General features: G+C 42.6%; 1 protein-coding gene across 3 annotated transcripts in view; it reads right to left on the reverse strand.

The window, feature by feature from the left end:
- The window catches only part of FBXL2 (F-box and leucine rich repeat protein 2), a 42,029-nt gene extending 18,054 nt beyond the window's left edge, over nt 1-23,975 (reverse strand). The window contains exons 1-5 of one of the 3 annotated variants that reach the window (XM_066246108.1): nt 23,876-23,975; nt 16,430-16,491; nt 16,193-16,286; nt 4,609-4,663; nt 4,259-4,380 (exon numbers count right to left, since the gene is read on the reverse strand). In XM_066246108.1, coding sequence (XP_066102205.1) covers nt 4,259-4,380; nt 4,609-4,663; nt 16,193-16,286; nt 16,430-16,491; nt 23,876-23,878 — 336 coding nt within the window. In that variant the 5' untranslated portion in view covers nt 23,879-23,975. The remainder of the gene's footprint in view (nt 1-4,258; nt 4,381-4,608; nt 4,664-16,192; nt 16,287-16,429; nt 16,492-23,875) is intronic. The other 2 variants (XM_066246109.1, XM_066246110.1) reach the window with 2 other exon arrangements.
- Between the last annotated feature and the right edge of the window lie 3,258 nt (nt 23,976-27,233).

Below are 27,233 nucleotides of genomic sequence, written 5' to 3' on the forward strand. Positions count from 1 at the left end.
GCCATTTTGGACTGTTAAAAGCACAAGTGTTCCATTTGTGTTACGGTAGGGTGTGTTTCGACTTACACCAAAATTCGAGTTACATCACTGTTGTAAGAACAGAACTGTGTTGTAACCCAAGGATCCCCTGTATATAAAGCAAACATACTTGTTTTCTTTCCTCTCTAGTTCTCTTATCATGCAATATAGGATGCATTAACTTTATATTATAGTATTTAAGAATTGCTAATTCTACGCATAGTACCTAAGCACAGGATATCAAGGAGAAGTGTAAGCATCACTTAAATACTTGGCCTCCTCTTCTGAAGCAGGGCTTAGTGTGTTTTAGGTGGGATTATGACCTTGTTATTTTCTTTATTTAGAGATTACGTCGTATTTGAGGAGATGCATACACGTGCCCAGCTGACAAGGAGTGATCTTGTAACAATTAACTTTATGTATCAACTTGACTGGTCACAGGGTGCACAGACACTAGGCCAAACATTATTCTGGTGTACCTAACATTTGAATCAGCAGACTGCGTAAAGCAGATTGTCCTCCCTGGTGGGCCTCGTCTAACCAATTGAAGACCTGAGCAGGGCAAACAAGGCTAAGAGGAAACTCCTCCTGTCTGACTGAGCTTGAACTTTGGTCTTTCCGGCCTTTGGACCTGTACTGAAACATCAGCTCCTCTCGGGTCCGAATCTGCCAGCACTCAGACTGGAATTCATACCATCAGCTCTGCTGGTTCCCAGGCCTTCAGACTCGGACGAGGCTGCCTCTGAGCTCTCCTGCATTTTTAGCCTGTGGACAGCTGATCTTGGGACTTCTCAGCCTCCACAGTCACATGACCCAATACCTTACAATAAATCTCTGTATCTACATATATACATATCCCACTGGTTCTGTTTCTCTAGGGGTCCTGACTAATTCAGATGGGGTCTATGACCTTCATTTTGCAAATACAGAAATTAAATAATTACATTGCCAAGGTTACATGTTCATGAGTAGCAGTGCTGAGGTTCTGACAGGTTTAACAGATCCTAAAGCCTGGGCACTACCTCCCTAAGGAAGGAGACATTGAAAAGTGCCACTTTGTTTTGTTTTTAATACTGTTATCCTTCCTTTATAAAACAGCGGTCCCGGCACTGCCCTGTGAGCACTAAGAATTCACCAGGACACATCAAACCGCAGGACCAGGACCACAGGGTCAGGACCCACACATACTGTTACCTGGCTAACAACTTAGGTTGAATCCAAACTCTGATATTGCTAGTAGCTTTATTTAAGCTTCCGTATTACTGAAGTTAATAATTAGTTTTTGCCCTGGTTGGTTGGCTCAGCGGTAGAGCGTTGGCCTAGCGTGCGGAGGACCCGGGTTTGATTCCCGGCCAGGGCACACAGGAGAAGCGCCCATTTGCTTCTCCACTCCTCCGCCACGCTTTCCTCTCTGTCTCTCTCTTCCCCTCCCGCAGCCGAGGCTCCACTGGAGCAAAGATGGCCCGGGCGCTGGGGATGGCTCTGTGGCCTCTGCCTCAGGCGCTAGAGTGGCTCTGGTCGCAACATGGCGACGCCCAGGATGGGCAGAGCATCGCCCCCTGGTGGGCAGAGCGTCGCCCCTGGTGGGCGTGCCGGGTGGATCCCGGTCGGGCGCATGCGGGAGTCTGTCTGACTGTCTCTCCCTGTTTCCAGCTTCAGAAAAATGAAAAAAAAAATTAGTTTTTGAAACAAAATTCTAGCCAACTGTAAAGTAAATCACTGTCATTGGGGGGAAAAATGACGATAACTTAGAAACCCAAGATAAAATACATACTGAAAAAATAGCAAAAACAAACTCCGCAGCAATCTACAAATGGAGCACACAATATATTTTTTTCCATTTCAAGATAGTTAGATGTATATTAGCTTTCTATTATTCCTTTCTTTGGTGTAAAAGTTGTTGTACTGGAATAAAAAATATATACACTCAGAATTTTCTGCTCTATTGTTTCCAACTAAGAAAAAAAGTGAGCAAATTTTTTCTAAAAGCAAAATTCCCGTCAATGACTCTGTATTCTCTATCAGGCGGGCTGCAGGTGTACATCTAGAATGGAGGGCGTCAGAAATAAATGAGGCCTAAATGGAGAGACCCTTTGCAAAAAAATTTAAAACAATGACTCTTCACTAGCCAGTAGAAATAACTACAGTTCGGGCAATTTGATGTTCTCCTCAACATCACTAAGTAAAACACAACGAATAAAGATCTAGAAATTGTCAGTTTGAAGAGTAATTACATGTCAGCACGTCTGGGAGAGGCACCGCTACAATCATTGCTGTTAAGTCTGGAAATAGCACCGCAGAACTCCTGATTCCGAGACCACAGGCCCAGCCAGGAACGAGAGCGTAGGGCTCCAGAACGGGGGTAAGGCCCTGAAGGCCCCTCTCCGCTTCCAACCCCAGAGCAGCGGAGAGGAAACCGAGGGTGGGAAGCACCGTACTCGGCCCCCCTAAACACATTAATTTCCTTATCCATTAAAAAAGACACAGGCCCTGGCCGGTTGGCTCAGCGGTAGAGCGTCGGCCTAGCGTGCGGAGGACCCGGGTTTGATTCCCGGCCAGGGCACATAGGAGAAGCGCCCATTTGCTTCTCCACCCCCCCCCCCCTCCTTCCTCTCTGTCTCTCTCTTCCCCTCCCACAGCCAAGGCTCCATTGGAGCAAAGATGGCCTGGGCGCTGGGGATGGCTCTGTGGCCTCTGCCCCAGGCGCTAGAGTGGCTCTGGTCCCACCATGGCGACGCCCAGGATGGGCAGAGCATTGCCCCCTGGTGGGCAGAGCGTCGCCCCTGGTGGGCGTGCCGGGTGGATCCTGGTCGGGCGCATGTGGGAGTCTGTCTGACTGTCTCTCCCTGTTTCCAGCTTCAGAAAAATGCAAAAAAAAAAAAAAAAAGACACAAAACACATACTTTGGTGAAAACACCAGATGAACATGCTCCATCCGTAACTGAATTAAATGCAATTCCACTACTGTGACTGAGTTGGCTACTAGAAATGAATGAGATTTTACGAACACTGGGTAGATAATAAACTTCAGAATCTCCTGCCCCTTAAAACAGCACTCCCGACAATTGCTATGCACAGTGCTCTTCACTAAAGCCCGCTTTCCTTCTTTTTGGTTAGAAATGGGACTTTAATATTAAGCTGTTTTAAAAGTAACTTTTCTGCCTGACCAGGCGGTGGTGCAGTGGATAGAGCGTCGGACTGGGATGCAGAGGACCCGGGTTCGAGACCCCGAGCTCGCTGGCTTGAAAGCGGGCTCATCTGGTTTGAGCAAAAAAGCCCGCCAGCTTGAACCCAAGGTCGCTGGCTCCAGGAAGGGATCACTCGGTCTGCTGAAGGCCCGTGGTCAAGGCGCATATGAGAAAGCAATCAATGAACAACTAAGGTGTCACAATGTGCAATGAAAAACTAATGATTGATGCTTCCCATCTCTCTCCATTCCTGTCTGTCTGTCCCTCTCTCTGACTCACTCTCTGTCTCTGTAAAAAAAAATAAATAAAAGTAACTTTTCTCACTTGGTCAGGTTTGTTTACTACTCTTAAATGGAGATACACATATTTCCAGATGAATACACCAGAATCCAGGAATTACAAAAGACTTTAAAGATGACTTGATAAACAATAACACTGAGTGGGGCACTGAGAAAGGGCATGGCTCACGTGCCGGGCTGGAGTGTGACCGAATGGCTCTGCTTCAGCCATTCCTCCTTTCTTGACAGTGACCGAGAACTCTCAGTGGCTCTTTCAGATCAACAACTATTTGTCAACAGTCTCTGAATATTAAGGCGGGGAAGCAGGTGTCAGGAGGCACGCATGAGGCCTTAAAAAGCTGAGCGCTAAAACTCAGATTATAAATATGAACAAGGAGGAACAGTAATCTGCTACTATCCAAAGCAAAGTAGAATACAAGCAGAAATTTTATCTTGATGAAATACCTTCTCCACCACTCTATTCTACCTTGCCACCTCAACATTAAATCTAAATGCATGAACCTGGAACCCTGAGGTCGCCGGTTCAAAACCCTGGGCTTGCCTGGTCAAGGCACATATGGGAGTTGATGCTTCCTCCTCCTCCCCCCTTCTCTCTCTCTCTCTCTCTCTGTCTCTTCTCTCTAAAATGAATAAATAAAATCTTTAAAAATAAACAAATCTAAATGCAGGAACATAATAAAAAGGCAGGACAGAGCGAACCATTCACTTATGTTTAAAAAGTCTTTTTTCCAAAACAAGGTTAACTTAACTTACCTCTACATCTGTTTGAAAGTTAAAAAGGTCTATTCTTTGCCAGTTGCTTCCATCCAGGGCCAAGATGTTCCAAGCCTGGGAGGTGGGCGTGAAGGAGGGGGGATTGGCGGGAAAGAGAGACACTGATTGAGATCATTAAAGGAAGTCTGGATTCAGCCTTTGTGTTTTCAAACTTTAGTCTTGATATACATTAAGTTGATCATCAAATATGGAATTATGACAATTATAACTGTGTTATGTTACATATAAAAGATGACATTTTAATTTTTAACTGTTTACTTGAACTAAAACTCATCCTCATTCTAATAAAATTTGATATTTACTGATTAAAAATCTGGTAAATATCCTACCTTGGAAATCTGTGCACATCGGCACAAAGTTACTATATCCAAGAAGGAAAATATTCTAGGAAGAAAGAGGGGGAAAAAAAAACACAAAAAAATGAGATGGTGTTAGACATTTAAGGATATTTATAACTTGAAACATATAATCTAATGCGTCATTTGGATATATGGGTGTTTTTTCCCAAGATTCTCCAATTTGACTACACAAGTATGCTATAATTTTACACCCTACTGTGAAATATGAAATGTCTGCACGGTTCCAAGCTGTTTCAGACACACTGCACAAATCCCCTTAAAACAAAACTCTTTAAACTTTTATTACCCTTGTTCTAGGCTTGGACACAAAACAGGTCATAACTTGTTCTATTCAAAGACCAGCTCTGTAATCCTGGTGAGAGCTCAACCCTTCTCATCCTGGTGCCCCTAACACGGCCAAACCCCTCTTTTGGTGACAGAGGCACTAAAACAGGTTCAGATCCCTGAGTCTCAAAGAACATGGCCAAGGAAAGCTCAATGATGAAACCCATCTGGGCAACACAGTGGAGCTCAAGGCCTGTAAGTGACTGGGTTCCTTTCTGTGTGCAAAAGCCAAGAAGCCACAGAAGATGGGAGCGACGGAGAACAGAAAGGCGGAGAGAGGCAAACAAAACCCTAGCTGACATCAGTAATGCCCTCAGAGGCGGCAGGAGCTGTCACGCAGGGTCTGAGCCTGGCCCTGACATTCTGGCCGTGGAGAAGATGAGTTGCTGATGACAGCAAGGTGGCAGCCAGCTGTGTGTGCCTTCAGCCTGCACAGCGACAGCTGAAAACAAACAACAGCTTTTCTAGGAGAAGACAGGTGGGTGGGGTGATGTCAGGGACAATAATAGGATCTCAATTCTTAAAGTCCTGGACGGCAGACAGGAGGCTGTGCCTGTGTGTGTGGAAGGCGCCGGAGGGGGAGATGGCAAACAGCCGCCCGCAAGTTCTTCAAAATTCTTCACAGAAATGATCAGAAGCTGGCGATCACCGGCTCAGGGAAGAATGGTAATAAAACACGAGTTGTGCCCTATGATGGGGCACCCACAAGCAGCAGCACAAGGCTAGTGTTAGCGTAAATACCATTCTACAATCTAGGCTGCAACCCTTTTCTAGTAAACAGCAAAGGACAGACGCACAAGGGCTGCGCCAACCTTGAAAGACACAATGGGACCTTGTACGCAGGAAAATGCTGGTGGCTGAAAATCTGTACTTAAATATATATGCGAAAACATACTTCAGGGCCTCTGCACACCTACACTGCCCCTGTGAGAATACATCTTGCCCCACCTACAAGCCCTCCTGCCTCCAACGTCTGTTCGGTGCCATATGACCATTCCGCAGGGAGCCACACTGATCGTCAGCTCCGTAGAAGAGCGAGGACAAGCAGAGAGACGAGCGTGCTACAGCAGAACCCTGTTTCCTGCTGGGCTCGGTTCTAAAGCACATGCTGAAGGTGGAAAAGGAGTTCGCTAAGTTCTCCTTGAAAACCCCTTATGAATGTACCACCCTGGAGACCACGTATTTGATCATCTCTCGGTAGTATAACGATAACAGTAGTTAACACTGAGTGTGTACGTACCATGTGCTAGCCACAGTGGATCCTAGTCATTTAATTGTCACAACACTGCTATGAGGTGTTACTATCATCTCCACTTTACAGATAAGCACACTGAGCACAGAGAGGTTAAGTGTCCTGCCCAGGCCACACAGATTGTAAGAGAGGAGCTACGATTTGAACCCAGGTAGCAGTCTGGCTTGTGAGCCCAAGCCCATAACCACTCTGCAATCTGCCTTGAAGTTTGACACAGCTGTTTTCCCTCAGGACTGGACTAGATGCTATTTCTTTAACTGAACAGCAGATGAAGCAGTCTGGGTTTGGTGAGCATGCTGTATGGAAATCACGTGTCTTTAAACGTGAGCATCCTAGTAACCGAAGCAAGATGCTCACACAGTCAGACACCCAGGAGACCCTGCAGCTGGAACATTAGTGCACACCTTTCATTTCATGCTTTCCACTCAATCTTATGGCTGCTGAGCAGAAGAGTGGAGTGTCTTTGGTATTGACATGATTTGGGTTGGATTTTCACAAGTTCACTGGCATGACAGGACTCCACACTGCCAAATATGCCAAATTCCTGAACCATGTGTCAATGAATGAAACAGATGCCGTGAGCGACAGAGCCGCGGACACCGGCAGCAGGACCGGGGGTCGCCAGAGGAGCTGGAGAGGCGGGACACTGAGTTCTGCACTTCAGAAACGTTTTTTTCTGGATATTACTTCCAACCTCAGCTTTGAGAACTTCACCCTTAATCAGGAAAGTGGTGCAATGGCAACTTGGTAATCAATACATATATAGGAGAGTATAGAGAGCAGATGTGCTTCTGGACTCTGCATTCTGTTCCATTGGTCTGTTTGTCTACCTCTATGCCACTTTAATTAGGAAGCTTTGTAAGTCTTTTTTTTTTTTTAAAAACTCCTATTTTGCTCATGACATCTGGGGAAATTTTATTTGCTTCTTTAGTATGATTATTAAAATAATTTTTGATCATCTTAACACTGAATCCTATGCTTTGTAAGTCTTGATGTCTGGTAATGTAAGTCTTTCAATTTGGTTCTTGATTCATCAAGATTACCTTGGTTATTCTTGGCTCTTCTTGGTTGTTTGAACTTTCACTTATGTTTTAGAATCAGCATATGAATTTCCAAAAGAAAACTTGATGAAATTTTTAATGGGATTTCACTGAATTTATAGGAACTTGTGGAGAACTGAGATCTTTACAATATTAAGTCTTTTGACCCAGAAATGCACCAATAACTACAAGAGAGGAAATCTACAGACAAGCCTCTCTTGTGAACATAATGCAAAAATCCTAAACAGCATATTAGATCAAATCCAGTGATACATAAAAACATTTAACATACGGTCAGATTTAACATTGATTTAACATTTTAAACCAATCAATACCATTTATAGTAATAGAATAATAAAACCCTATGATATCTCAAAAGATGAACTGTGGAGCAACTATAAAAGATGTAACACACACTGCCTGACCTGTGGTGGCACAGTGGATCAAGTGTCGACCTGGAATACTAAGGTCGCCGGTTCAAAACTCTGGGCTTGCCCAATCAAGGCACATATGGGAGTTGATGCTTTCTGCTCCTCCCTCCCTTCTCTCTCTCTCTCTCTCTCTCTCTTCTCTAAAATGAATAAATAAAAATAATTTTTAAAAAAAGATGTAACACACACATAATGGCAATACCAGAAGAAATCCTGGAGGCAATAATGGCTGAGAAGTTTTCAAATTTAATGAAAGGCACCAAATCATAGATTAGGAAGCTCAGAGAATGCCAATCATGACAAATGCCAGCCTCTAATTTACCTGTTTTCATAACATCCTCTGTCAGTTTGGTATTAATAATTCCTCTTAATCTCGTCTTAAAAATCCCTTTTAATCTATTCTTAAATTTTCTCAGCCACTTTGCTTCAAATATTTTCCTCTCATTCCTCATCTATAATTTCCTTTACACATATGTTGAATCATCTAATCCCATCTTCTAGGTCTTAACCTTTATTTCCATATCTTTATCTCTCTATGCTGAATTACGTATAAATTCCCTATCTCTATTTTCCAGTTCTCTAATTTCCTTTTCAGCTTCATCTAATAGAGATTTAATTCATTTACTCTCCCTTATGGCAGGTCACTTCCTCGGGCAGCTTGTAATGTTTTATCATGACCTCATTTTCATCTGATTATTGATGTGGAAAGCTTACACATCTTGGATTTTGAAATGTCCCTAAAAAATTTTACATTTGATTCTGCCAAGTTCTCCCAAAGGTTTCATCTTTCTGGCTTAAATTTTACATTGATTTCTAAGCTTGGAATTTCTAAATCATGTATACATGAGATTAGATTTCTCAAAAAAGATTTTTTTCCCCTTCATCTAAAGCCCTGATCAGATACAAGTTCGTTTGTTTGTTTTCTGGGTTTTTGTTTTTTGTTTTCAATTGTTTGTTTGAGTCCATCTTACATAACGTAGGGAACCTTTCCAGGGTCCCTGCACTATGTTGTGGTCATACGTTCAGCTCCTCCCCTTGTTCACGCAAGGCTTCATCTCCTTGCCCAGGTGACACTGAAATCCCAGCCACTGCTGGTTTGCTAACCACTCCAGTTACGAGTACACTAAAATGACTTATTTTTTGAACTATGTATTTACTCTTCGTTTTGTTTCTTCTTGTGCTTTCATGCTAGCCCAATTATAAGGTTATGGGACCCAGAAGTCAGGTGTTCCTTTTCTTTGATGGCAATTAACAGTGTGGTATACAGAATGCTGTCTACAGGGTAGAGTATCAACCATCCTTCACTTCCTTTACTGTAGCAAAAAAACAGAAAACAAAAAAATAACTAGGTACATGGGCTAGTTTATTTTTGATTAGACATATGACCTCTAGTGCTGAATAATCGGTTAAACTGGAAGTCTTTGCTCTGCTGAACAGAATAATAATTATATGCTTTATCTTTTATAGGTAGATATATATGAAGATATGTGAGGATTTTTGTTTTGGGTACAATCTTTTTGACTGAAGAGCAATAAGATACAGAAGGAAGAACTGAAGATTTAGAGTCAACAGGCCTTAATTGAAGTCTCAGATCCACATAGACCTTTTAAACTTCAAATCTCATGTTTTTACCAACTGTGGAATCTTGATCAACTCACTCAACCTTTGAGCCTCGGACTTTCATCTATAAGCTAAAGATGATTTAAACTGTTCTACTTCAAAAGATTAGTTTGAGTATCAAGTGATGATTATGAAATTGCTACAGTGTATACATTCTTCCCCCCCCCAAATAATAATCAGTAGTAGACATTAGACTGGAGGGGCCATACAAATTGAGAACAATTTCTAAGAAAAAAAAGAATAAGTGGAAATATGAACAGTTTCTTTCAAACTGGAGGCAGAACCTTAACATAGCTTTGGGGAAGTGTGGGGAACATCACCCATGAACACCAGCTGTTCTGCTAGAAATCGCTGAAGGTTAAGAGTGGCAATAAGCCCCAGAATGTGACGACCGGGGGCATTTCTGTACTTGTACACCTTGTACACTTCCTCCATATGCTTAGATCAGCTAGGATAAGTGATGCCAGGTCCTTCACATTCTTCTTTTTTTTTTTTTTGTATTTTTCTTAAGATGGAAACGGGGAGAGAGAGTCAGACAGACTCCCGCATGCGCCCAACCGGGATCCACCCAGCACGCCCACCAGGGGGCGATGCTCTGCCCCTCCGGGGTATCGCTGTGTGGCGACCAGAGCCACTCTAGCGCCTGGGGCAGAGGCCAAGGAGCCATCCCCAGCGCCCGGGCCATCTCTGCTCCAATGGAGCCTCGCTGCGGGAAGGGAAGAGAGAGACAGAGAGGAAGGAGAGGGGGAAGGGGTGGAGAAGCAAATGGGCGCTTCTCCTATGTGCCCTGGCCAGGAATCGAACCCGGGACTTCTGCACGCCAGGCTGACGCTCTACCACTGAGCCAACCGGCCAGGGCTCCTTCACATTCTTCAAAGAACTACCTACATAGAGTGATACCCTCAAAGATGAAAATACAGGCTCAGTGCTTTTGTGCAAATGAATAATCTTTGAAGTAGGAACACACACACACACACACAAAAACAAAACTTTTCCTAAAGACCACTAAGCCTGTGTTCATACACCAAGGCACATTATTAACAAGGGAAAACTATGTTCGTTAAGCAAATGTTAAATTTGAGGTTTCAGAATATTGGTTTAGTGGTGTTTTTTAATAGAAATAAAAACCTTTTAATTCCATGAGTCGTCTTTTAAAGGTATCTCCAAAGAACTCACACGTGTACATCTACTTGAACTGCTGAGATGAGAAACTTCGTGCTTAATTCTGTCGTGCGTCCACATAAATTTTAAAAGGGAAAGAATGGTGATTTAAGTTTTTTAAAAATGTCTCTAATAAGAGGTTTCTTTCATTACTGTTATTAATAAGAGCTCTGTCTTCCCAGAATGCTTTAAAATATTTACTCTCAATAAATTCAATAAAATTAAAAATATATATACAGGGGGTCCTCAGGTTATGATAGTCTAAACATACGTTTTGAGTTTACAACGTTCACTCCCATAAGAGCTTTAAAAAATTGAGACGTGAGTGTTTTGGCTTACGGACTACCTGGTCCTCCGCTGAGGACCTTGTTCAGCTGGAGAAGCTGCTGATTGAAGAGGAAGAGACAGAAACCCCAGAACCCAAGAGATCTAGCAACGATTTGGCAGAAGGTTTTTCTTTTTTATTTTATTTTTTTCCTTAAGTGAGAAGCAGGGAGGCAGAGAGACAGACTCCTGCATGCGCCCAACCAGGATCCACCCAGCAAGCCCACTATGGGGTGATGCTCTGCCCATCTGGGGCCCTCGGTCTGTTGCAACCGGAGCTATTTTAGTGCCTGAGGCAGAGGCCATGGAGCCATCCTCAGTGCCCGGGCCAACTTTGCTCCATTGGAGCCTTGGCTGCGGGAGAGGAAGAGAGACGTAGAGAGAAGGGAGAGGGGAAGGGCGGAGAAGCAGATGGTCGCTTCTTCTGTGTGCCCTGGCCAGGAATTGAACCCAGGACATCCACACACTTGGCTGACGCTCTACCACTGAGCCAATGGGCCAGGGTCTGGCAGAAGAATTTTCTATGGTACAGGGTTGGTTGGCAAAATTTCAGGCTGAGGACCCCAGAGATGACAGATTCAGTCAGGTCTACAGAGCTGTAATGGATGCCTTGCCATGCTATAGGCAGATTTTGGAAGAGAAGAAGTCATCAACCTTCCAGACTAGCCTGGAACAATTCTTTAGGAAGGTAGAGAGGCCTGCAACAGAGCCAGTACCCTCTACATCAGCTGCTTCTCGAGATGAAACACCTGTAGTACAGGCAGAATCACCTCCAGCGTCTCCTGCATGTTCCTTAGGCAATCCTGATTCACCTGACCCAGTATCTCCAGCACCTTCTGCAGGTTCTCCTGCCTCTCCAGCTTCCTCCTCCCAATAGGTCACTCTCTCCCACCTTGCAATGCCTCTTCCAGTGTGCAAGCCAGCCACAGGGATAAAGGTAAGGATTTTTTTTTTACACTCATTTTTTTTCTGTTACTACAGTACAGTGTACAGTACAGTAGATTTATGTTCTTTTCCTTTTTCTGTGGCTTAGTTGTGTTTTCATGTTCTAGATTATGATTTTACAACTGTTTTAGGATAGGTAAGTGACTTAGGCTAGAATGTGTTTCGACTTACACCAAAATTCGGGTTATGTCACTGTCGTAGGACGGAGCTGTGTCATAACCCGAGGACCCCCTGTACATATTTACTGCATGTAGCACTCTCTATCTGTTGTGAAGCAATCTTTTTTTTTTTTTTTTTTTTTCATTTTATTTATTCATTTTAGAGAGGAGACAGAGAGGGACAGAGAGAGACAGAGAGAGAGGAGAGAGGAGCTGGAAGCATCAACTCCCATATGTGCCTTGACTAGGCAAGCCCAGGGTTTCGAACCAGCGACCTCAGCATTTCCAGGTCGATGCTTTATCCACTGCGCTACCACAGGTCAGGCTGTGAAGCAATCTTAACATCTGAAAGCAAGCATAATAGAAGTAAAAACTTAAGGTCAAATTAATATTAAAATTTATAATGTGAGTCTGGGGCCAATATCTGACTCACATAAGACTCCTTTTCTCTCCTGGCCAGGTGGCTCAGTGGATAGTGTCCTGGCACACCGAGGTCACGGGTTTGATCCCCAGTCCAGGCACGTACGAGGAGCAATCACTGAGTGCACAATAAATGGAACGAGTGGAAGCTTCACTCTCTCTCACATCAATGGAAAAAAGTTTTTTAAAAGACACCTTTTCCCAAAAGAGGAATGATTTCTTCCAAGAGAACACCTTTTTTATAATGCAAAATAACTATCAGTTGTTGTAATACCACCTCTGATCTGCTTAAGCCCTAGCGGTGGTTGCTTTCATATCCGATGGTACTGTGCACTTGCCACTGAGATTGAGTTAGTCCAGGTTGATGAAGCACTGGGCTCCATTCCCTCACTTCCTAAGCAGGTTCTCTACTGAGATATGGTGAGCAGCAGCAGCATATGGGAAGGGCCGTATCAGGACAGCTTGCTTTTCTCGGCTGTCTGCATTAAAACTGAGTGCATGGGTGAACAGCACTGATTAAGTAAGTATTCAGGCATCCAAAACTGGTATTAATTAAAAACAATAAGCTAACATTTAGTTAACATTTATTAAATGCCAGGAACTCTAAGAGCTAGCAACAATCCCATAAGGTAAGAAATATGACTATTGCCATTTTATAGAAATGGGAAATTATGACCCAGAGAGTTAAGTCACTTTGTGGTCACAACTGGTAAATGGGGAGAGCTGGAATCTCAGCCCTGTCTGGCTCCAAGAGTAGTACAATAATGAGGAAAAACATATGTAATGACAACACAACTCACTAACAGATATGTAGGTTACAAAAATGAAATATCCCCATTGTTATAAGCATTATATAACTGACTCCCAAGGACAGTAAAATTACAAACTGTATTGTTGAACCGTGTGAGTGAAGAGCAGAGGAGAACTTGAACGCCTTTAATTTATGAGTGAAAGCTGGGTAGAAAAAGCAAAATTGTAAAAACATGTTAAGTAACAAGCTAAAAATGGGTGGTAGACGAAATCTGTGAATGAATAATACTGGGCTGTCTTAAAACTAGCAATAAGATGATCAGCTGAAAACACCAACTCACAGGTTTTTCTGAGTGATTCAAAGTGACAGAATTGGATGCAAAGAAGCAGGTGACCCCAGGCCACGCTTGTTAACGGTTCCAAAGGGAAAGCTGAGGCCCCCCTGCTGTGGTCAGGAATGGAAGCCAGTGGTGAATCTAAGAGGGTGGGGAGAGGCAGTCAAAATGGCCGGAGAGCCAGGGGCCTCGGCTACAGGCAAGAAAGATTACCATCAGGTCAGAGTCACATCCACTGATGATGAAGTAAGACTGAAGGTGAACAAGAATTCACAGGAAGAGGAACAGCGGTCTGCACTGTCACAAAGAAGTGTACAGTATGAAATAACACTGTAAGCCCAGGACAGGCCGAGAGAATGAAGACAGCGTTTGAGCAAAAAGAACCCACACTGAGGCTGCAGGAGGTGGACACTGTGGCACTTACTTTACTGTGCACTGATGATGCACATGGCTGCTCTGGTAGTCGGGCTCAAATCCTTCAAAGGTTTGCTTAGAAAGGTTAGTTAGGCGAGGGAGAGCTACTATCACTGAGAACGGCAAGTCTGAGAGTGAACTGGCAGGCATGTTATAAAAGCCAACGGAAATTAAAATAGCATGATTGGCTAGAGTTCATTTTGAGACTCACAAGCGAGAGACCTGTACTGGCAGTAATTTAAAACTTAAATTCCTGCCTGACCAGGTGATGGTGCAGTGGAGAGAGTGTTGGCCTGGGACACTGAGGAACCAGGTTCAAAACCTGGATGTTGCCAGCTTGAGTGCAAGATCATAGATATGACCCCAAGGTCGCTGGCTAGACGGGAGCCCTGCCCCACACCGTCAAGGCACATATGAGAAAGCAATCAGTGAACAACTAAGGTGCCGCAACTATGAGTTGCTACATCTCATCTCTCTCCCTTCCTGTCTGCCTGTCCCTGTCTGTCCTCCCTCTCCCTCTCTCTCAAAAAACAAACAAACAAAAAAATCTTAAATTCCCCTTACAGACTCCAAAATAAGGACAGAAGTGGGAACACAAACCTATGAATAGATATGTTCTGCACATGTGCTCTCACATGGCAATTCTTTTTGTAAAATTGATCTGTGTCTGAGCCTTGTGGCATGATTCAAAAAACTCTAATTCCAGGGTTCTAAACAGCTGGCTCCATCAGGGATGTTTAGAAGAACTAAAATTTCTAAAACAGCAGTTTAGAAATCACACTAGCAGAGGAAGTAATATAATCCCCCCTCCGTTTTGTGAATAGAAACTGTTCCATGGCTGAGTAGTGTAAAAGCTAAACCCGGAAGGGAAAACTATGAAGTTAGCAGCCCTGAGTCAGAGACAGCAGCAGCGTTCACGAGCCCGGTGGAGTTCAATCACACCCCAGTGCTGAATGACTAATACGGCTCTGCGTGGAGCTGGTGATGATTCCCCAGAGTAAAAGTGGCATACGCATATTAGTGCTTGGTATCTGTGCTAAAATTTGTTCAGACCAAGAATGAAACATCGCACTGTTCTAGGGGACACCATCCGTTCTGTAGACTGTTGAGGATGGCAGCCCCCACAGCTGTATACTAACAGCCTGCCCACCTGAACCCAGCCATATCGGTTCTAATGACTTACTGTGCTTAAGCAAGGCCTGTGGGCTTATCTGATAAACATATCGTTCCTTTCTAGTTACCACTTGCCTAACTTTAAAACAGTCCAAATGCCAAAAACACTGTCTTATCCAAACAGATGTTTGTTTTGTTGAAATATAATACAATCGATGCATTTTCCACATGATCCTGTCATGAGCTGATTTTCTTTTTTATTAACTGAGTTGAATGAGCTCATGACAACATGGACAAACACCTGATGACTCAGGAAAATGCCCTCTGCAGCCCCTGAAATGTGATCACCACCACAAAGAAGCTAAGTCCTCACCCTGCTTCTGACTCAGGAAAAACAGTCAGTCTAACATACTGAGGACAGCAAAGGCTAGCAATCTGTGGCATTTCCAGACGGCGCTGCGGTGAACTCCAATATGTAACAAAATTCACACTCATTCTCCAAAACTTAACATGAGATTTAGCACAGCCCGGGAACAGAGTCATCTGGCTAATCTCTTACTGTATGTCAACATTGCCCCCCAATTTTTTCCACGGAATACTGAAAGGGTTGTCCACGGTAAGTTTAAAATGTCGCAATTCTCCATCTGGGAGCAGCACTCTGCTATGAGCTTACTGAGGTTCTGAGAAGTCAGGTTGTAAAGAAACGGGTTTTGTTAGCCTAGTGTTCCCCCATACTTCTTTGTTCACAAAACCTGTTTTTGTTTGGTGGAATATCAGTAATATAAGAAGAAATAGGGACATGCCACGCAAAGATTACTATGTATATATGTATTAAATATTTGTAAACAATTAAAATGTAGCATCCAAAACTAAAATGCGATGGATTTTATGACTGCAGAGTAGTAAGGAAATTGCAGTGCCTCGGGGTCAACAGATGTTGGTTGAGAGATTTGGTAAAGTGACAAGGAAAACACCATTACTATACATTCAGTGATGCCAAAGGACAAAAAGCCCATTTTATATAGTACTCACTGTCACATCATAAAATGGATAAGAACGTATCAATTCTGGGTTGAGAACATTTTAAATGCTCAGTAAGAACATAAATGAACTTATTTTAAAACCAATTTTATCAAGAAAACTAAGTGTCTATGACTTCAGAAGCTCATAACCTTAACACTAATCTCTCCTCGTGTTATTAACTACATTGAGATTATCTACTGGTACCAAAACAACGGCACCAACTGAAGATTATTACAATACTTACCACATTACAAAAAGAATCCAGACCAATGCTATGTACATACTTAGTACATTCTGGATTAGACCAAGTAAAATTTAACAACAAGCTGAACAGCATTCTATAAAACAAAAACAAAAAGTCGGTTAGGCTAATTCTGTCTGTTTTTCTGTGCTATGGACTCATAGTGAGAAAGAAGACTCTCTTGGAATTTGATGATGGAATCAAATCTGAATTCTTTATCTAAAGCTTATCTACACTTACCTTAAAAGAAGTTCTTTGGGTAACTTTTTGTTAATAAGGCCTTCATCATTATTTGCGAAAACCTAAAAGAGGAAGAGAAAAGCAAATTGTTAGGTTTCCTCAATCAATTAAAAAAATGTTACCTGTCCTTTAGGTCAGAACACCCAATCACTGTGCTACAGATAGGATACTAATTTGATGAAGCCACCACACTTCAATATTAAAAGATATAAGAACAGTTGATACTCTATCACCATTTTATTAAAATGGCAACACACAGCCATTTCTATACTATATTGTATCGGAGATTATAGCCAAGGTTATTAGGCAAGAACATAAATAAAAGGCATGTTGATCGGAAAGAAAGATGTAAGCAACCTCTAGTCACAGATGACAATCTTGTATATATTAATAGAAAAAAAATTTTAAACTATTAGAACTAATCAAGGAGTTCATCAGGATTGCAGGATACAATATACAAATATATGATATACTTAGATAAAATAAATTATATTTCCATACATTAGCAATGAACCTCAAACTAACATTAAGAAAGAAATCTTATTTACAACAGCATTAAAAAGAATAAAATACTTAAGAATAGGCCCTGGCCGGTTGGCTCAGCGGTAGAGCATCGGCCTGGCATGCAGGAGTCCTGGGTTTGATTCCTGACCAGGGCACACAGGAGAAGCACCCATCTGTTTCTCCACCCCCTCCCCCTCTCCTTCCTCTCTGTCTCTCTCTTCCCCTCCCGCAGCCAAGGCTCCATTGGAGCAAAGTTGGCCTGGGCGCTGAGGATGGCTCTATGGCCTCTGCCTCAGGCGCTAGAATGGCTCTGGTTGCAAGAGAGCAATGCCCCAGAGGGGCAGAGCATCGCACCCTGGTGGGCATGCCGGGTGGATCCCGGTCGGGTGCATGCAGGAGTCTGTCTGACTGCCTCCCCGTTTCCAACTTCAGAAAAATACAAAAAAAAAAAATACTTACGAATAAATTTAACAAAAGAAGTACAAGACTTATATATCAAAAACTTATATGAAACATTAATGAAAGTTAAAAAGACAAATATACTCACATCCTATCTTCATGAATTTGAAGATTTAATAGTGTTAACATTTCTCAAACTGACCCATAGATTGAATAAAATCTCTATCAAAATACCAAATACCTTTTTATTGAAAAATTTAAAAATTGAACCTTTGAAATTCATATGGAAATGCAAGGGACTCACAATAGCCAAAATAAAATCATGTGCTGCATAACAATGTTTCAGTCAATGAAGGACCAACCACATCAACAATGGTGATCTCATAAGATTGTAATGGAGCTGAAATATTCCTATCACCCTAGCGATATCATAGCCATTGCAACATCGTAGCGTGACGCATTACTCATGCGTTTATGGTGATGTTAGTGTACAATCTTTATAAAATCTACAGTAGTGTTACAGTAATGACGTAGGCCTTCACATTTATTCACCATTCCGATTCACTGACTCACCCAGAGCAACTTCCAGTTCCGCGAGCTCCCTTCACATTAAGTGCCTTATACGGGTATACCATTTTTTATCTCTTATACTGTTTTTACTGTATCTTTTTCAATGTTTAAATGTGTTTAAACACACAAATACTTACCATGTGTTACAGCTGCCTACAGTATTTTCAGTACAGTAATATGCTGTACAGGCTTGTAGCCTAGGAGTAATTGGGCTATATACCATATAGTCTAGGTATAAGCTGCACCATCTAGCTTTGTGTAAGTGCATTCTTTGATGCTCACACAATGATGAAATTGTCTAATGATGTATTTCTCTTAATGTATCCCTTTCATTAAGCAATGCACAACTGTAATCTTGAAAAAAAAAAAAGTTGTGGGATTCACACTTCCTGACTTTAAAACTTACCACAGAACTACAGGAATTGAAAACTGTGGTACTGGCAAAAGGACAGACACACAGCTCAATGAAATAGAACTGAGAGTACAGAAATAAACTCTTTGAGGGCAACTGAGCTTTGGCCAGTGTGCCAAGATACTTCAATGGAGAAAGAACAGTCCTTTCAGCATGTGGTGCCAGGACAATGGCTGTCTACATGCAAAACAACAAAGTCGATCCCTACCTCACATCATATAAAAGACGAACCCCAAATTAATCAAAGACCTAAATAAATATGAGTTAAAACTATAACCCTTAAAATAAAACAGTATAAATGCTGGTGACCTTGAATTATGTAATGGTTTCTTAGATATGACACTTGAAGCACAAGCAACCAGAGAAAGAAACAGGTAAATCGGACTTGGTCAAAATTAAAAACCTTTGTGGTTTAAAGGGCATCATCAAGAAAGTGAAAAGAAAATCCACACAATAGGAGAAAATATCTGCAAATCACATATCTAATAAAAGGACTGTATCTAGAATACTGTATATATAAAGAATGTTCATAATTCAACAATAAACAGATAAATAAACCAGTTAAAAAATGAGCATGGGATCTAAACAGACATTTCTGCAAAGATATGCAAATCACCAATAAGCACATTAAAAAAAAAGTTCAACATTATTAGTCCTCAGGAAAGTGCAAATCAAAAACACAATGAGATACTTCACAGCCAGAAGGATGGCTCAAATCAGCCAGATAACAACACATAATGATGAGAACGTGGAAAATTTTGAACCCTCATACACTGCTGGTGAGAATGTAAAATGGAAAACAGTTCGCAGTTCTTCCAAGGTTAAACATAGAGTTCCTATGTGAACCAGACATTCCAACCATGGGTAGCTATCTAGAAGAAATAAAAATGTGTTCTTAAAAAAACTTGTACACGAATGTTCATAGCAGAATTATTCATAATAGCCCAAAAGTGGAAATAATCCAAATGGCTATCTGCTGATGAACAGATCAACAAAATGTGGTGTATCCATACAATGGAAAATCATTCACCAATCAAAAGGAACAAAGTACCAACATATATTACAACAGCAATGAGCCTTAATATTATGCCACATGAAAGACGACACAAACAAAAGGCCACATAGTGTATGATCGTGACCCCACAAAAACTTTCCCCAGTGACTTCCCTGTTCTGCTTCCTTAGACACCTGTGCTCCAGTCCCATCTCTTTCAGAGACACCCCAGTTCTGGAGGTGCCAGTGGCTGAGGCAGACACTACAAGGCAGACGTGAGACAAAAAGTGAGGTGTAGAAGGCAAAGGTCAAAGTGTAGTCCAACCCAAAGCTATATCTGGGGGTGAGGGGAGGGTGGGGGGACAGAGGGGGGAGAAGGGGAGCCAAGTAAATCCTGCGGGATGTCATTAGACAACTAGGAAGTTTGTCATAAAATAAAAAAGAGCTTGGTGGCTCCATGGATAAGACACTGAGACTCTTAATCTCAGTGTAATACATTCATACCAGGCATGGGCACAATCTTCAGTTTGGAAAGAAGCCATGGTGTAATGGTTAAGAAGCCAGACTTTGAAGACAGACAGGCTGAGTTCAAATCCTGCCTCAACCACTCGCCAACCACGTGACCTTGGGCACGGTGCCTAATCAATCTGAGGGTGTTAAATAGGTATAATGCCTATCTCCTAGGGATGTTGGAAGGATTAAATGAGATGTGAAGTGATCAGCCTAAAACTAGGCACAGTGAAAGGCTCTATGAAAGAGAATTACTGTTACAATTAAATACTAAAAATTATGTTCCGGCCACAGTACAGACAAAAGGGAGACCAACATTGTCAAGAGTAAAAAAAAAAAAAATTAATAGAGAAACCTCTTCTTTTCACAATCTATTACCATAAGTCTCATTATATAAGCTCTCTTGACTATATCATGTGATGGCAACAGAACAAAACTGTCTGTAGACCTCGGATATACTTTATTGTAAAGTTCCCCCCCCCACCTCGTGCTTCCCAACACCAGTATACAAAGAGAAGTGTCAAAACGGGAAAGTCCAAGAGAAGGAAGGAAAATGGGGAAACTGTGCGATACAATGTTATTTCATGTTTCCAAAGAAGAAATCTGCCTGACAAGCTGAAGTGTTAATAACAAAAACTTGATGGCAATAAGTATCTTAATGTATATTTTTACCCATATGAGTTAAAGTATAAACAATTATTTGATGTCTTTTTGCAACAGTTTTAGAACACACAACTAAAATAAATGTAATTACTATTAGGAAAAAAATCCACAGAAAATTTTATTTTTTAAAAGTTTCATCCGCCGAGTCTAAATGGCTTTAGGTAAAGCACTGGTCCTTGTGATTCTCAAAGAGTTAAGTGTCAATTCCTAAACACAAAGTGAAATGACAGGAGAAATTTACAATGCTGTTACAGCCCTGAGTATGAACCCTAATCTAATAACCTGTCTACATCTATTCCTTTTCATTCCATCTTTGTGAAAGAGGGGAGGACCAGGGAGGGGGAGGCGAGGCTAGGCATGCCTCCTCTGTTCTGTAGTATCTAGTCTACTGCCAGGAACACCAAAACACAAGTATTTCTCAGTGCTCAAGACTTGAAAATCCAAAGAAGAAAGAAAACTGATTTCCTAACATATATATGGCAAACATTTATATATTGGGAAACATATAAGATACGCTATACATTACAGTATAATCCAGTGTTTACATAAGCAGGTTCTGCAGCAAACTGACCCGTTTTGAAATCTGGTTCAGGTTATCAGCTGGGTGACCTGGGCAAGTTACTTTACCTCTCTGTGCTTCAATTTCCTCATCTCTAAAATGGGAGGGCTGTTGAGATGGTTAAGTAAGACATAAAGTGCTTAGGAAAATGTCTCGCACATAGACTATACGGTACAAAAATAAATGTCAGCTGTCATCATTTTTATAGAGGCAACAGAAACAAGTGGCTTAATTGAAGAAATTTTCATAGAGAAATAGTTAAACAGAGTTCCAAAATCCACATGCAAAGTCATTTATATCAACTGCTAAAGTTGTATGTTTATTTATTTATTTATTTATTTTTAATGTTGTGTTTTTTTTTCGTTTTCTTCTGAAGCTGGAAACAGGGAGAGACAGTCAGACAGACTCCCGCATGCGCCCGACTGGGATCCACCCGGCACGCCCACCAGGGGGCGATGCTCTGCCCCTCCAGGGCGTCGCTCTGCCCTGACCAGAGCCACTCCAGCGCCTGGGGCAGAGGCCAAGGAGCCATCCCCAGCGCCCGGACCATCTTTGCTCCAATGGAGCCTTGGCTGCGGGAGGGGAAGAGAGAGACAGAGAGGAAGGGGGGGTGGAGAAGCAAATGGGTGCTTCTCCTATGTGCCCTGGCCGGGAATCGAACCCGGGTCCCCCTCACACCAGGCTGACGCTCTACCGCTAAGCCAACCGGCCAGGGCCTAAAGTTGTATGTTTAAATCCAAGCATTTAATGAAGGGTAATGTTAAGATCTCGAATACAGTTTTGGGGATGATACAGGTGGCTTCCTCAAGCCCCCTCCTACAGCCGCCACTCATCCCCCACGTCCCTTCGAGCCTAGGCATCAGCTTTTCACTCAACTGAGTCTCTTCCATGATATAAATCCTTAATGCTTAACGATATACAAAAAAGGCAAAGCACTTCTAAGTTTAGCAAAGCAACCACTAGTGTACAACTACAGTAAAATGCTTTTCTGTTAAGAGTAAATAAAGCTCCAGAATCCCCAAATGAATCAAGGTGGACTGTGGGTCAGAATGGAAGGGGTGGAGGAAGGAGAAGAAAAGGAAAATGAACAGGAGGAATTAATTCTTGACTAAGGTGACCACCTTTTTTACAATAAAAAGGAGGACAAAAATAAATTGAAGAAAACAATATCGTAAATAAAAGAGAAACATTTTATTCATTGCAACAATAATATATCATAATATGATAAATGCATAATAAAAACATTTGTAATATTTTATATTGTAATTATGCTTACATGCCTATTAATTTTTAATAATAATTGTAGGAAAAAAGTATTCATTTAGATACAAATACATCACATCACATGCAATGGATCGACTCTGCATTGATCGAATACAGACATTTACAGATTAGTCTTCCAATATCAAAAAGGAGGACATGTAGGAGGATACTTTTCCAGGGAGGATGGAACTTACAAAAGAAGGAGTGTCTTCCCTAAAGAAGGATGATTGGTCACCTTATTCTTGACTATTCTTCCTTTCTCCTTGCTATAACTGTAAGGGCTTTTCTCACATATAACCTATAAAAGTAAGTCACTGCAATATTTAAAACACTAGAGTTTTGTAAAATTCATTTTCTGAAACTCCTGTTGGCCCCATTCATTCGTCACTGTAAAGCAGCTCTGGATTAAAAAGAAACACACAAAATAAAGAAGACATTGCTGTTATTTCCTGGGAATGTTCTTCTCCTTGTTATCAACAAGCCACACACCTGGCACTTGTTTTTCCAGAGCCAGTGAGAGCTGGACTATCCCCCTTCTCTTCCTACAGTAACACCCCCTCCTTGGTTAACAAGAAAAGACAGCACCAGCCCAGGGTTCCAAATGGTAGGTTTTCTCTCCAGAAGGCCAACTGGCATTCGGGAAGCACCCTGCATTCTCAGCTTATTAGTACTTCCACTAATCTACACTAAATTGCTGGTGATGTTAAAAAAAAAAAAAATGTTTCCTAAAAACGAGCATTTCCTTATTACTCACCCCACCCCCTCTCAAAAAAGTGTCCGCAAGCAGATAGTCCAGCTCCTGTCTTCTCTTCCGGCCTCTGGAGAAAACACACCTTAGGTTGGCAGTTTCCTGAATCCTATTTAAGTCAACACGCAGCTGAGTCTTCAAAGCAGGTTTTCAAAAAGGAGCCGAGTGGGAGCCAGGTAGCACGCCCGCTCTCTGGTTTATTAAGTGAAGGTACTGACTTCAGACATCACAGCGTACTAGACATGAAATTCCTGGGGGCGCTGCCCTCGGATAAAAACCTCTAGTTTAATGCCCCCTCTTTTTTTAAAAAAAAAAGGAGGGAGAAATCTCCCAAATTACAAATTTATATTTGCACATGCTAACATACCTGCCTAAAGAATGAGTTTAAAAGAAATGCACGTATATTTTTTTATATGTAACTGTAGAAACAAGACAGGAAGCACACAGACTGCAATAAATAGAGTGTTACTATGAATATCTATGATATTGATACATAGTCCTTTTTTTTTTTTTTTTTTAACCACACCCTCTCTGGGTGGCTTCCCAGGCTCGCAGGAGCCAAAGAACGTCCCCTTGTCCGGCGGTCCCCGGGGGGTCCCAGCAGTGGCCCAGACATTCCACAGCCGAGGCAGCTGGGTCGCGGTCGCCAGGGGTACGAGGCGTTCGGCGTCCCCCAGGGTTCCCTCTCCCCGGGCCCGCCCAGCCCTGCCCAGCCCCGCAGGCCGCAGCCCGGCCCCTCCACGACCCCGCCCGCCCGAACCCAGCAGGGGGCCTCGTGGTGACACACCGGGGTGCCGGGAAGGGCGGGGCGGCCCCCAGACTCACCATGGCCGAAGCGCCGCCAGCGCGCCCACCGCCCGGGAGTCACAAGGCGCCGGCAACGCCCGTTGTCCTGGTGACGCCAGCTGGGCGCCCCGCCCCATCCCCAAGGTGGGCTCGGGCACTGCCATTGGAGACGGCGAGCACGTGACACGAAGGGGTGGTGCCCTTCGGACCGCCCCCACCGGCCCCCCACGCCTTGACACTTGGGCGGGGCCTTTTCGCTTTGCCTAGTTTGTACCTGGTCCACCGTCACCCGGATCACCTTGACATCCCTCACCTGACACATAACCAGGCAGCAGACTGCCCAGTTGGACAAGCCCTTTGTGGATTCTTCACTTAAGAATCTGCTTACACAGGTAATACATAATAATTGAAGACATTTTAAATGAACTATAACAAGAATGAGAAAGAATAGAACCAGGCTAAATCCCGGCACCTGAGGTCACCCCTGCTTTATTTTCTAGTCTATCAGCCTCCAAGCTTCCCACACACACAAAAAAAATGTTATATTGTGTTCTTAAAAATGGAAGCAAACCATATGCACTTTTATAATATACTTTTTCTATTAAAAATTATCTTTGCATGTCAATTCATGGAATAGCATTGTATATGTACACTCTAATGAATTAAATCAATTGTCAATTTGTTGGATATTTCTAATATGGTCGAAGAGAACTTTAGGTATCCTCAAACCCAGGCCATGAAGTCTGTGAAGAGACATAATCAATACCCACCTTGACATCTCCCTTGAATGTCTAATAGACATCTCAAACTCAATAAAGCCCAGATAAGGCTTTTTTTTTTTTAATTTAAATTTTTAGAGAGGAGAGAGAGAGAGAGAGAGAGAGAAGGGGGAGGGAGGAGCAGGAAGCATCAACTCCCATATATGCCTCAACCAGGCATGCCCAGGGTTTTGAACCGGTGACCTCAGCGCTTTATCCACTGCACCACCACAGGTCAGGCTCAGATAAGGCTTTTGATCCCAGTTTCTCACGCTCCAGTCTTCCTCATCCCAGCAAATGTTCCCACCATCCCCTTGGCTGTTCAGGACAAACAACTATGAATCATCCTTGAGTCTCTCCCTTCCTCATGTCTCACATCCAATCCATTAACAAATATTATTGACTCCATCTTTACATAAATCCTGAATCCTTTTCTTGCCTTCTCCAGATCCCAGCCACCATTGTCTGTTCTGTACATGAGTCTCCATGCCATCTGTCTTCCCTTGTACAGTCTACACAAACAGCAGTGTTTCATGGTTTCTTGTGGCATTTAGGAAAAAGACCCAAACTTTTCTCATGGTCTACAAGGTCCTCCATGATGCGGTCCTTACCTACTATGTTAAATTCATCTCCTGCCATACTTCCCTCCATCATTCCACACCAGCCATGTTTTATTTCCTGAAGGTCCTCAAACACGTCACTTTACGACTTAAGAGCCTCAGCAACAACTCCTTCCTTTATTTGAAATATTCTTCCTCCAGCACTTCACACTGCCCATTCCTTCACTTGATACAAATCTGTTCACTTCACAGAAGCCTTCAGTGACTGCTCAGTCTGATGTATCTCACCCCAGTTTTTCTTTCTCAACCCAGCCATTCTCCCTTATAATTGTCTTGTTTTAAAAAAACTTAGCACTTTTTGAAATTACCTTTTAAAAATTTTGTTATATTAATTACTGCCTGTCTCTTCACCCTGGAATATAAGAGGTCCACCTTGTTCCATCTCTGTGTTCCTAGTGTTTAGAACAGTTCCTGGCCCCCTCGTTGGGGGTTAGGATTTTAACATATGAATTTGGAGGAGAGACATTTACTCCATTGCCCACCCTTTCCTGGAAAATACAAAGTCTTTAGAGCATCTTAACTCCATGTTGTCCTCCCAACCTATATGCTGATTACATGAATTTTAGTTAATTAAGCATTTTAAATCCCATTCTCATTATTGTTGTTTTATGCAGTCAATAATCCTATTTATTTATTTATTTATTTAGGTATTTTATTTTTCTGAAGCTGGAAACGGGGAGAGACAGTCAGACAGATTCCTGCATGCGCCCGACCGGGATCCGCCCGACCGGAATCCACCCGGCATGCCCACCAGGGGGCAACGCTCTGCCCACCAGGGGGCGATGCTCTGTCCCTCCGGGGCGTCACTCTGCTGCGACCAGAGCCACTCTAGCGCCTGGGGCAGAGGCCAAGGAGCCATCCCCAGCGCCTGGGCCATCTTTGCTCCAATGGAGCCTTGGCTGTGGGAGGGGAAGAGAGAGACAGAGAGGAAGGAGGGGGTGGGGGTGGAGAAGTAAATGGGCGCTTCTCCTATGTGCCCTGGCCAGGAATCGAACCCGAGTCCCCCGCACGCCAGGCCGACGCTCTACCGCTGAGCCAACCGGCCAGGGCCTATTTACTTATTTATTACCATTTATTCTTTCCTGTATCTCTAGTATACCTTTATGGTCATTTTCCTTCTGCCAGAAAGACACCTTTGGTATTTCCTTTAATGTAGGTATGCTGGTGTTCTGTCATTTTTTTTTTATGTCTGAACACAAAAGGTGCTTATTTTGCCTTCTTTCACAAAGGATATTTTCACTGAGCCTAGAATTCTATGTTGGCAGTCATTTTCTCCCTGTAATTTCAAAACATTGTTATTTTGTCTTCGGATATTCATTGTCTCTATGGGCAACCATCTGTAGTGGCTTTGTTGTTTCTCTTTTGAAAATAATATTTCTTTATTCTTTAGCACTTTTAGGTTTTTTGGGAAGGGAGGTGGGCAGGGCTTCGAGTTTCAGCAGTTTTACTATAATGTGCAGAGGTCTGGCTTTCTTTGTATTGAACCTTCTTGGCTTTGTATGTCTTCTACTATTTGTGGCTTGATGTCTTTTATCAATAGAGAAGAACTCTCTGCCATATCTCTTCAAAATTTTTTCTGCCCCATTTTTATTCTCTTTCCCTTCTAATACTTAACATTATAATATGTTTGATCTTCACACATTCTCTGTATTATAATTTTCTTTTTTATTTTAAGTATTCTTCCTTTGTCTCTTTATGCTTCATCCTAGATATTTTCTTCCCATATATGTTCCAGCTCACTAAATCTCTCCTCAGAATTTTTTTTTTTTTTTAGCAAGAGAGAGACAGAGAGAGGGACAGATAGGGACGGAGAGAGATAAGAAGCATCAATTCTTCTTTTGTGGCACCTTAGTTGTTCATTGATTGCTTTCTCATATGTGCCTTGATGGGCTGGAGGCTAGAGGTGCTCCAAACGAGCCAGTGACTCCTTGCTCAAGCTGGTGAGCTTGGGCTCAAGCCAGCAACCTTTGGGCTCAAGCCAGTGATCATGGGGTCATGTCTATGAAACCATACTCAAGC

This window comes from Saccopteryx bilineata, chromosome 10, assembly GCF_036850765.1.
Source record: "Saccopteryx bilineata isolate mSacBil1 chromosome 10, mSacBil1_pri_phased_curated, whole genome shotgun sequence".
Lineage (NCBI taxonomy): Eukaryota > Metazoa > Chordata > Mammalia > Chiroptera > Emballonuridae > Saccopteryx > Saccopteryx bilineata.